The sequence below is a fragment of the Beta vulgaris genome, chromosome 8 (assembly GCF_026745355.1).
Source record: "Beta vulgaris subsp. vulgaris cultivar EL10 chromosome 8, EL10.2, whole genome shotgun sequence".
Taxonomy (NCBI): Eukaryota; Viridiplantae; Streptophyta; class Magnoliopsida; order Caryophyllales; family Amaranthaceae; genus Beta; species Beta vulgaris.
Genome location: NC_079209.1, coordinates 48,198,453 through 48,210,032, shown reverse-complemented (window position 1 = coordinate 48,210,032; position 11,580 = coordinate 48,198,453). Strand labels below are relative to the sequence as shown.

The 11,580-nt window shown below is 33.5% G+C and overlaps 1 protein-coding gene across 1 annotated transcript; it reads right to left on the bottom strand.

Annotated features, from left to right (window-relative positions):
* Positions 1-3,244: 3,244 nt before the first annotated feature.
* LOC104883609 (hypothetical protein) lies at positions 3,245-5,168 on the bottom strand. The gene has a single exon (XM_010668154.4). It carries the CDS (start codon positions 4,533-4,535, stop codon positions 3,348-3,350), a length of 1,188 nt encoding a protein of 395 aa, XP_010666456.1. The 5' UTR covers positions 4,536-5,168; the 3' UTR covers positions 3,245-3,347.
* Positions 5,169-11,580: the final 6,412 nt, after the last annotated feature.

Sequence of the window (11,580 nt, the reverse complement as noted above, 5' to 3'; positions counted from 1 at the left end):
GGATAAGTAAATAATAAAGTAAATGCAACTTTATGAGGCAATTTGAGTAATTAATTATGTTTTATTAGAATAAAGTAAAGGCAATATTGCCAATTATAGTTGTATTTTTACTAAAAGTGGAGAGGTTCCATAGATGAAACTACCCAAACTTGTAATTGTTGCAATAATAAAGAACGGATCGGAAGATGTATGTAGATACAACGGTGTTGAAAAATCTTATTTCATATCAACACAATATCAATGATATTAACAAAAAATCTAAATAAAATAAAATAAACAATCCGTACAACGCATGGGCTTCAAAGCTAGTATACTAATGCTTGCTAATGTATTGCACATAGGTATACCACACTTTTTTTTAGAAGGTTAGTTTTCTTACTTAATATTTCTTCTAATCATAACATAAAATAACATTATCAGGAGTAATTAAACCATGACATAAGATTAAAAAAAATACATAACAAAGTAAAGATAAAGGGGTGGTTGGGTGGGGCTTAATTTAGGTAGCCTTGAACTATAGCCAAAATGTTGAGCATTAAAATTTTAGGAACTATTATCATCTTAATTTTTTTTTTACCGTTATTAGAATCAAAGTTTCAAAGATAAGTTGATGGCCTGATGGGGGATCAAACAAGTCATATAAAATCGGTCTTATTTGTATAGTTGAACCAAGTTCTATCGATATCACCCGTCAATAAAAAAAAAAAGTTCTATCAATATCTTTAAAAGATAATTAAAAATATGACTGGTATATAGGTGCTCATTTTTTTTTTGAGGGGGTATATAGGTGTTCATTGTAGAACAAGAAAATAAAGGAAACTAGAATAAAAGGAATAGAGAACATCTACAATAAAACAAAAATATGGTCGAAATTTTAAAATTTAATCTAAAAGTAGTAAACAATGGAAGGAATAAAACAAAAAAAAAACGAGGTTAACCAAAATATTATTATGAATAATAAATCCAAACTTCCACCAGTATTCTAAAATTAGTACCAACTTTGGATTATTTTAGAATGATCCCAATTTTAGGATTATCTTCTCAAAGTAATCCGAACTATTGATTTTCTATATATTATAGACCTGAATCGGATTAGTGTAGGCAAGAAAATTCATAGTTTGATTATTCTAGAACTAGCAATTTATGCACGCGATGCGTGCCTCACAATTTTATAACACTAGAATTTTCTGCACGCGATGCGTGCTTGAATTTTTTATAAACTCGATTTTCTTCGGCATAATAGTCAAAATTTGAACATTAGACATACGAAATATAATTGGTTTTAGTTGCAAAATTTGATTGGTTTAGTTTATGTACTTAACGTAAATTATGCAATTTTATGATTTTAGTTGACTTGTGAGTGATTGTTATAATTATATTTTTGATATTTTTGTTTGAAGCCCCCTTTGATTTGTAAGTGAATTTGTAATTTAGAATGGGAAGGAGGTAACATAGTCTCTTCATTCGGTGACACCATAGCTTCCCCCTTCCCCTATATAATAGAGATATGTTGTACTTTAATTCTTGAATGATATTTTACATAAACTTTTTTTACCTTGATAATTAATCGCTATTATATAATAGAAAAAAATAGGTCCAAATATATGTAAAAGTTTATTATATATAGAAAACACTATAAAAAAGTAAATAATTTTTTTCCTTGTCTAACTTCTAAATTCTGATTTCACCACAAATACGCCTCTATTTTTTATCATGACCCACCATTAATTGTGAATGGTTCTTGAGAATTGTGATTTGTAAGTAAATTTTTGTAAATGTTTTTGTATGTATTGACGTTCTAGGTTATTAGCTAGTTTTAGTTTGTATTTTAATTTTAAGTTTTAATAAAGTTCCCTGATTATTTGAGTGATTTGCGTGATTTTTATAACGTGATTTTCTCAATTGTATGGGTGATTTGTAAAGTTTCTTCTTTTCAGTGATTTGTGAGTGAGTGTTGTAAATTTATTTTCGGTAGTTTTCTTTGAGTGATAATTTTGATTTTGTAATTCCTTTTGTAATGTAGAAAGGAAAGGGGGGCAAAATAGGCGTTTCAAAAGAGGACACCATTGCTCCCCCCTTCCCTTATATAATAGAGATAATTTATAACTTTTTTTGGATATAACTATAGGTAAAATTTGAACATTAGACATGTTTTTTGAGAGCTAATTTTGTTGATTTATTTATACTTTCTTTAAGATTTTTAAAATTAAAACTGATGAGCGATAAAAGAATGTTACGCAGATTTATTAAGGATTTCTTATATTTTTATCAACAAAGTATTTTTTTTTAATTAAATCATTGTATTTTCCTTTTTGATTTACTACTTGATTGTTTATTGATTTATCAAATATTTGATTGATGTAATTTCCTTTGTTAATTTTTTTATGCTATATTTGAGTTTGATTTTCTTTCATCTGATTTTGGTAGAGTAGTTGATTTATTAAGAGGTAATTAAGTAAATTTATTGGGGACACCATAGCTCCCCCTTTCCTTATATAATAAAGATATATATATATATATATATATATATATATATATATATATATATATATATAATATATATTCTTACTTGAACATATATTATCTTACTTGAATATTTAGAAAAAAAATTATATATCATTGTAAATTTCAGAAAATGTCATTGCGAACATAATAATATTATGGAAATGCACGAATATTGTTAATATAATCATGACCTATTAAGTTATTAGCGTTTTAAATTTATTTTAGTTTTTTCCCTCTTTTGTTTGGAGCTTCTCTTCTGAGTTATCAAAAATTTATTAGATCGTAGTATTGTGTAGTTATAAGCCCATAATCGAATTCGTGCAACCGTATGATATATGGCATGAAATACTTTTTTTCTTGACTGTGGTCTGTGGCTGTGGGAACTAGATAACTGGTAACATCTTTTTGAGGGGAAAAAAAGGAGGAATACAGTTGCCAAATATAGGCAGGTCTTAAATTTAGCAAAGTCAAAAATACAAACACTATTTTGTAATTTAAAAAGAGAAGGGGGGCAAAATTGACATTTCAAAAGAGGACACCATTGCTCCCCTTCCCTGATATAATAGAGATAATCTAGAGTTGAAATTATTTTGAGAAAATAAGTGAAAAAGTCGAGATTATTCATGTCAAAAGCAACTATAACTACTTATTAAATATTATATGAATTAGAAACATATAAATTTTCGTTAAGAAAAAAATGGTATGAATTAGGAGTAATAAGTACGTGGATTACCATCAATTAAAAAAAAGTTAATAGATTAATCAACTTCCAAACATCAATTAATTACATTCACATCCTAAAATTAAACAATAAAATAAAAAAACAACCGAAAAATAAATAATTAAACCGTTAGGTTTTTCAAACTAGTAGTTCCGTACACCGGCAACTCCTCATAGTACCGACTAACACCAATAGAGCTAAAATTCTCCAATTCAAAAAGATCTGAACTCGCACAACTTTCATCATCTTCTTCCTCCATTTCTTCATCTGAATCTCCATGAAACCTCGAAACATGACGTTGATTATCGCCACAATTCGTATTAATCATCATCATCAACGTATCAATCTCTTTCTCTCTCCTCCATTTCATCTGCTCTCCAGTTCCAGTACTGTCCATTAATGGCGACGCGAGTTTTTTCGACTCTTCATTTTCATTCTTGTGCAACGATTTATGGCCGCAAGGTCTAGAATCTTCGTCTACGATCACACTTACTGGATAAAATCTCACTGATCGTTTTGTTGCAGGAGTTGATTTCTCAGAAGACGACGTTTTGTTCGTCAAGCACGACCTAGAAAACGACGACGCTGATGAACAATTTGAATTCGATATCGCCGGAATTTTTAACTCCGGCGAACTTCTCGCCGGAGAATTACCGGAGTTTCGGAATATCGAATTGAGAAACGCCGCGATTTTTCTTCCAGGAGAAATCGGCGTATTTTGCTGCTTCGATTTCTTCAGATCGCCGTAAATCTTCAACGCGCGAGATTTCGTCTTCGTGAAGATTCTCGAAGACGATTGATCTCGCGACGAAGAGCGAGGAGTGAGATTAGTGAAGCATGAGGAAGAAGATGAAGATAAATTATGAGTAGTAGAACTATCATTATCTGATGTTATTGTTGTTGTTGTTCTTCTGCTACTAGGTGCAGATTTCTGACGAACGATCCTGATCTTCTGATCAAGTAAATCGCCAAGATGAAAATGTTTCCGTTGCGATTGTTGTTGTTGCTGCTGATGCTGATTCTTATCGATCCATGATTCAATCATGATTGCACGACGAAGATCGACAGTTTCCAAGGTACTATCGCTTCTCATCTTGGTTCTACGTTGTTTTAACGCTTCCGTCTTACATTCACTTTGCTTAATACTTTGGGTCGGAGAGGTAGGGGTGGTTCGAGAGTGGTTGTGGTGTTGGTGGTAGTCTTCGTCGATAGACCGATAAACGGCATCGAGAAGAATGGAAGAGAATGAAGGGTTTTTAGACCTTCTTCTGTGACTAACATTATGAACATTTGTTTCGAATTTAGACATGTTCTAATGTAGTATAGGCTTCAATTTGTTTTTAAGTAGAACCGATAGATATTGGGAATACGAGTTCTACTCGTAATGAAATAAAACTAGGAGGAGATATATGAAGTTATATACTCCTCCATATATGTAGTGTAGTAGTAACTTAACTAGTAGTAGAACAACTGTTGAAATAAGTGAGTAAGCATGTGAAAGAAATGGGAGCAGTTGTCTGCTAAGAGAATGTCAAAAGCTGCAAGTTAAACAAAAAACATTACCATGTGATATCAAGAGTAGAAAATTACTCCAAAATTGTACCCACGTACGTCGCAAATAAATTATCAAAATAGTAATTGTATAGAGAAAGTCAGAAAGATATATATTATTGAAAGAAAAAAGATGGTAAACAAGAGGATTCAAAAATGTGGAAGAAGACTGTGACAGATGCTTTGTGCTGTGTTTGTGTGTGTGAAAAAGAGACAGATTTTAGAGGAGAGAGAAAGAGAAGATGAAAGAGGAGAAAATGGAGTGATGAGTATATATGAACAGGGGAAGGGTACTTTAAAGTGGGAAAGATGGACTTACCGCGCGTGCGGGTGGGAAGAAGAAAGGAGGAAAGAGAGGGAAAAAAAGGCTGACAGCTTGGTTAGTGAAATTAATAATAAGGTCGGTTAACTTTTGTTATAACCCTACTACATAATAGTAGTATAGTATTTATAATCTTTTTACTAGTCAGATTACTGTGTGTAGGTTGTTTTTTTCTTCCTTTTGTTTGTAAAAGTTGTGTGTTTGTTACACGAGTGTGTTTGTGTGCATGTGTGATGTGTGATGTGTGTGTGGGGGGTGGTTGCATTTGTCTATTCTGTGAGGTGTTGTGTGTTTTTTTTTTATCTTTTGTGGTGTAGTATCCTTGAACAAAACAACGTTTTTTTTTTTTTTTGGACATGGGAAAACGTACATTAAGTAACGAAGAAAGTACAGGCTAAAGCTGATACAACCAAACAGAAAACAAAGCAAACAAATTCTAAAGGAGCCGCATACGCTCTTACATACGCTACCAAACACAAACTAACTATTACATATCTGATCCAATTAAAGCTTGTCGCGAGCGATGATAGGTGGGGTTGGGTTGAATGTCTTGCTGAAGAAGACATGATATGAAAGGAAACCTGTTGATTGATGAAATTCAGACGATCTTCGAAAATGGACTGCCACGTCGCAACTAGCAGACACCAGTATCTGCTAGATGGGAAATCCCAAGGTCCTTGAACGAAATTAACTTCTTGGGATTCTACATATAAAAGTAATAAAGAAGTCACGTCCTTTGGTGACTTCTGACCCTCTTGCGAGGGTATCCAGAGTTTAGTCTCATAAGACTGAAACTCGAAACAGGTGGAGGTCAAAACTTGCCCCAAATTAAATTGGAGGGCCTCTCACAAGATGCGTTTTTGCAGTGTGATGACTCTGAAAATCATCACGATAACTATAACTGGTGGTGAATAATTATGATACAGTAATTCACCTAAACTACGGGTCTGAAGATCCATCCTTGCAATCTCTAACCCGAAAGATCGAACCACAACAGATATAAAGTGAGAACATCCTTTCTTCAAAACCCAAGAACCTCTTATTTCCTACCTAACCATACAGGGGAGGCGGCGACTAATTCCGTTTGGAATGTTGAGATAGTAAAAAACAAAGGTTTTATGTTTTGTGAGTATGTTATGTTAGTTAACTATTTGATTCGTTGAACATTCAACTTAAATCATTGATGGTCAAATAAAAGTGGTAATGCTTTTGTTGTTTTGGAGTATTTGGAAAATGTGGGATGTAACAATATGGGCAATTTTCAACATATCAAATAATTGCATGAACTTATGGCATCACAAGTGAATAATTATTTGACTGAAATTTCTTATTTCAATACTCCTTTTGTCCATACACACATATAAGAGTAAGTAGTAGGAGATTGTAGATTTTACATAGAGTCTAAGTGACTAAGTATATAAGCATAAAAATTGTTCGAGTTTTCACCCCAAAAAAAAAAAAAAAAATGTTCGAGTAAGAGAGAAGATTATAAAGGTACTTGCATTAAATGAATATGAAGAAATAGTATGAGAAAGATAATTGGTAGAGGGTCTTATATGATAGTTGGATGAGTTGGGTATTTCTTTCATTTGAGGTAATTAGATAATTCATGGTTAAAGTAGTATGTAGCTGGGTACTTCTTTCATTTGAGGTAATTAGATAATTCTTGACTAAGGTAGTACTCTATAGCTGGGTACTTCTTTCATTTGTGGTAATTAGATATTTCTTGAATAAAGTTCTAGTCTGTCGACCCATTTTACTCCTTAGCTTAAACTTATCATTTATCATGTCATGTAGTTTTAAATGATAAGGTCTTGTTTGATTTTTTTTTTTTTTTTTTTATACAGAGGCTACAACTAAGTTAACAAATACTCCCTTCGTCCCATAATATAAGTCCTGAATCCGTTTTTACTCGGGAATTAAGGCAAATGAAATCTAGTTTAGATAAGATACATAGATTCAATTGTACTGGGAAAGGCCTAAATTTGCTTTTAAAAAAATTTAAAATAGCTGCTGAACTTAGTTACTTGGGCGAAAATGAATATGGGGAAGTTCAATGGTTTTGTGCGGTAAATGCATCTAACTACAGCTTTTAACAAACCAAGTTACCACAAATCCATCATTAACAATATCAACCAATGAAATCACTTTATTTATTTATGTCAACCAATAAAATCACACAAAAAAACCTCACACGGATTGCACTTTTTTACAGCCAAATCCAATGACTGTAAACTAACCACACCAATTCCCCTCCATAAAATTTTTGGGGCAAAGGGTTCCATGATTTCAGTATAAACATATAATAGGGCACTTCATCTTCATTTCTTCACTTCCTCATTTCAAACACAACCAAACTTCAAAAAAAATAAAATTGCACAGCATCATCGCCTACTCTTTCATGGCTTCAGAGTGGAACTTGAATGACGCTTGGTCTCCAAGTGACTATGATGAGAGCGACACTGATATTGCGCCAGAATTGGAGGGTGGGAACATGGAACGGTTGGGCTTCCAACTGGACATCAATGAGGGACCACCAGTATCACTAGGAAATAATGAAGAAGTTAATGCACCTCATCACAAGCTGAGGAACAGGCTCAGCAGTAACAACAAGTCACAAGTCTTGTTGTTCCTTCTCAACATAGCAAAAGAAGGTAAGTTGTAATATGGCAGTATGAAATTAGCTTCAACTCAGTTTAATGTTGCAACAAAAACTATCAGTCGTATTTGGAATACAACAAAATATTTTGCAGAAACCATGCTAAGGTGTATGTTGAGGGGAAATTGCGCTTATGTGATAGGAAGAGGATAAAAGTCCAGTTAAGTGACATAACAAAACTAATAATGGGACATAGATCTTGCATTAGAGATCTTGCCACATTAATTGGTGTTTGAAAGAGCAAAGTCAATAGAATGTTCAAAAAGGATACATAGAACGTTAGCAAGAAATTTTAGGACGTCATTTAGCAATCCAATATAATATAGGAGAGTAATTTAAGGAGGAAGCTAAGGGAGAATAAGTCCCTTTCAACTTCTAGTTAGAAACTAGATCTAGTTTTTAGGTTTTAGCTTTTTCTTTTCATTTTTTTTTCATTGTATTGTAGTTTCCTAGTGGTCTTTTCTTGACATATGAATTCCACTAGTTTTAGGTTTTTAGTGGTCTTTTATTAAGATAGGGATTTCACCAGTTCCTTTATGTAGCTCTAAAGAATACCGTACAACTTCTAATTTAAAAAGATATAATCCTCTAATTGGTGAAATCTATTTCTTTTAATAATCTTGAGGTACACCGGTTTATACCAAGATTTGAACTTTTTTTTTTTTGCAATTTTTAGGGTTTTCAAATTTTAGGTCCAAGTTTCTAAAAGGTAATGATAGTTAAAGATATAGGCTAATTAAATTTTATGGTCTAAGGAGAACTATATATGTATAAAAGAGGGTCTAAAAGTGAAATAGAGAAACTAAAAAAGGTGGTAGCTGAGTATATCATATGATCATAATATAGTCATAAATTAAGGGAGAGGTGGTAGTTGAGTGGAGTACCACCTCGAATTCAAGACATTACCCATGGATCGAATACTCATCCCAACATATGTTAGGGCATTCACTTGTGGTGGCAGTGGGCCTTTAGGCCTGTTGTTTTCTGGACTGTTTGGCCTTATATCCAATAGCCTAACGGGTGTTGGTATTGAAACTAATTATCTTTCCTAATAAAAAATAAAATAAAAATATTATTATAAACTAAAGAATAGTTGAATCTTAATCCTTACATGGTTTATTTAAGTCTTTACCATGTTGGTCTAAATTGAACAATATCCTTGTCTTTGAACAAAATATTTTTCGTTAAATATGTCACTACTAAAGAGAGTAGTAAAGGACCACAATGTTATTAATGCTTCCTGTTTTTTTTAACGTTTTTTACATGTTTTTTAAGGAAATTTCGTAATAATTATAACATTTTTGTGTTACTCTAACAATATTTTGTTTTTTTTTTTGTTTTTTTCTTTTCTTTTCTTTTTTTTTACAATAGGGAAAGAACATAAACTAAGGAATACAAGCTGTAAATTGCAAACAATTTTGTTGTTGTTATTCTTAAGTGATTGTACTATTCTTGAGTCTTTGGTCCAAAGCAAGGTGGTTTTATTGACGAAAGTATGTTGTTAAGGATACTGGAAGACATGAAGGCAAAGATAGATCAGTTAGATGTTAAAGGTTTTGGGTTCTAGAAGTTAGAATCAGACGATCATGAATACTAGAAAGATCTCTACTTGCTTCTTATCCTAAATCTAGGAAGAGAATAAATTATGTGTATCTCTATCAAACCTACTAAGATGAAGACAGAAGAGTGGAAAGTTCATTGTTACTGCTTTGAATGTCAAGGTCATAAAAGTAATGACAGATTGATATCAACTCTGTGAATTATGTAAGAAAGGCATTTTGTTGTGATATTATAAACAAGGATGAAGAGAGGGATGAAGATAATGATGCTTTGTGTAGCTTGGTATAGGATCGTGGATCTTAATGAAAATGATTCATTGTCTACATATTCACCAATCACCATGCAGGGAATTCTTTCTGAATTTCGAATCTAGACTACTCTGGAAGGTCTGTGTTGCTATAGGTAAACCGCGAGAAGCGGGGGAAGTCGATGTTGACGAATTGCCAAGTGGCGATTTCTGAGAGTTGATAAGATACTAATTACAAGGTGAAATTTTTTCTTTAATAAGGAAAGGAAAACTTAAGCAGACCCCGTTAGTCAGGAGGCCAACCTAAAACATCCTTGTGGATGATAAGAGAAAAATCATCATCGAAAGGAGGAAAGTAATATACAAGTGAGGAATTAAGATGGCCTCAGTTAGTCATGAAATCCGCCGCTCTGTTGGCCTCCCTAAAGATGTGGAAAACTTTGAAACTAGAAACTTGCTGAAGCTCCAAACCTACATCAAAAATAATGTTAGCAACTTTCCAAGGAATACTCCAACACTTTTTCAGAGAGTTAATAACAGCTAAATTATCCTCCTCAATAATGATATTACTATATCCTTGGGCTAAAGAGGCGCTAACACCTTCTCTGAGACCCCCAAGCCTCCGCTTGAAGGATTGAGATAGAGTAGCCAAGCGCTTTGGCACCAGCTAAAAGGACCGCACCATGCTCATCACGAATAACAAAACCAAAGCACGCTTTTCCACACTTAAGCTTGGAACCATCAAAATTTATTTTGACGAAACCAGGGGGAGGGGACCAAATCATCGAATTCCCTCTGCGAGGCAGATTAACAATTTTAGGGACAGAGCCAGCAGCACTCGGCTGCCAGCTGTGCACCTCAGATATTGAGCTAAACCAATTTTTGGAAAAGTTATTAATAACAATTGATGATGCTGAATGGGAGGAAGAAGCATCATTAAAAATGACTTGGTTTCTAAAATACCAAATAAATCACCACCCAATAGCAAACAGATTAAAATCGGCTACTGGTAACAGGGAATAGCAGTGATTGATAATCTGGCTAAATGACTGATTCTACAGATGGGACAAAGGAGGAGCAATAGGCCAGTCATAATCGGAATGAAGTTTAGCAAAAGTATCAACCATGAAAGGACAGCAAAAGCATAAATGATTATTAGTTTCCGAGTGATGGTTGCAAAAAGGACATTCTTGGGGCAAAAAAATATGACTACGTTCCAAACGCTCTTTGGAGGGAAGACCATCATTACAAGCTTTCCAAAGAAAAATTTTAACCTTGGGGGGGGGGGGATTAAGCTTCCAATTCCAAGTATAATCAACTGAAACTACATTATCATTAAGTAACCCTTGAGCTAACCGAGCCACACAAGCGAGTCTTGTTGAGGATGAGAGGGAATAAAACAAGAACAAGCTTTGTCCACCATACAAGGGGGGAGAAAGCTGGCTAATTTAGCTCGATCCCAACTCTTACATGGCAAAATAAAGTCGTTAACTTTAAGAGAAAGGGAATCAGGGGGAGGATGGACTACAAAAGTTAGAGGGTATTGGAATAACCAATTATCATCCCGAAAACGGATATCCAATCCATTCCCATTCTGCCACCTTAAGCCTTCGCAATATGCTCCGTAAACACATAAGATTTTTCCATTGCAGGAGGCTACATTAGACACTTTATGGGACAATAAAGAACCATTTTTGAAATATTTCTTACGAACTAGATTCACCCATAGACTAGTGTTATCTTTAAGAATTTTCCAAAGGAGTTTTAATTGGAATACTACATTGTTTGCTTCCGCCTTCCTTAAGCCCAACCCCCTAAAACTTTTTGGTTTGCAAATCATATCCCACCCAATTAGGTTAGAAGAACCATTGAAAGGATCCTTATTCTAGAAAAAATTTCTATAAGTTTTATCTAGAGAAGATAAAATAGATTTTGGCAAATAAAAGCTTTGCATTTGAAAATTAGCTTTAGTAGACAGGTTGGACTTGATTAAAATACTTCTTCCTGCTTGGGAG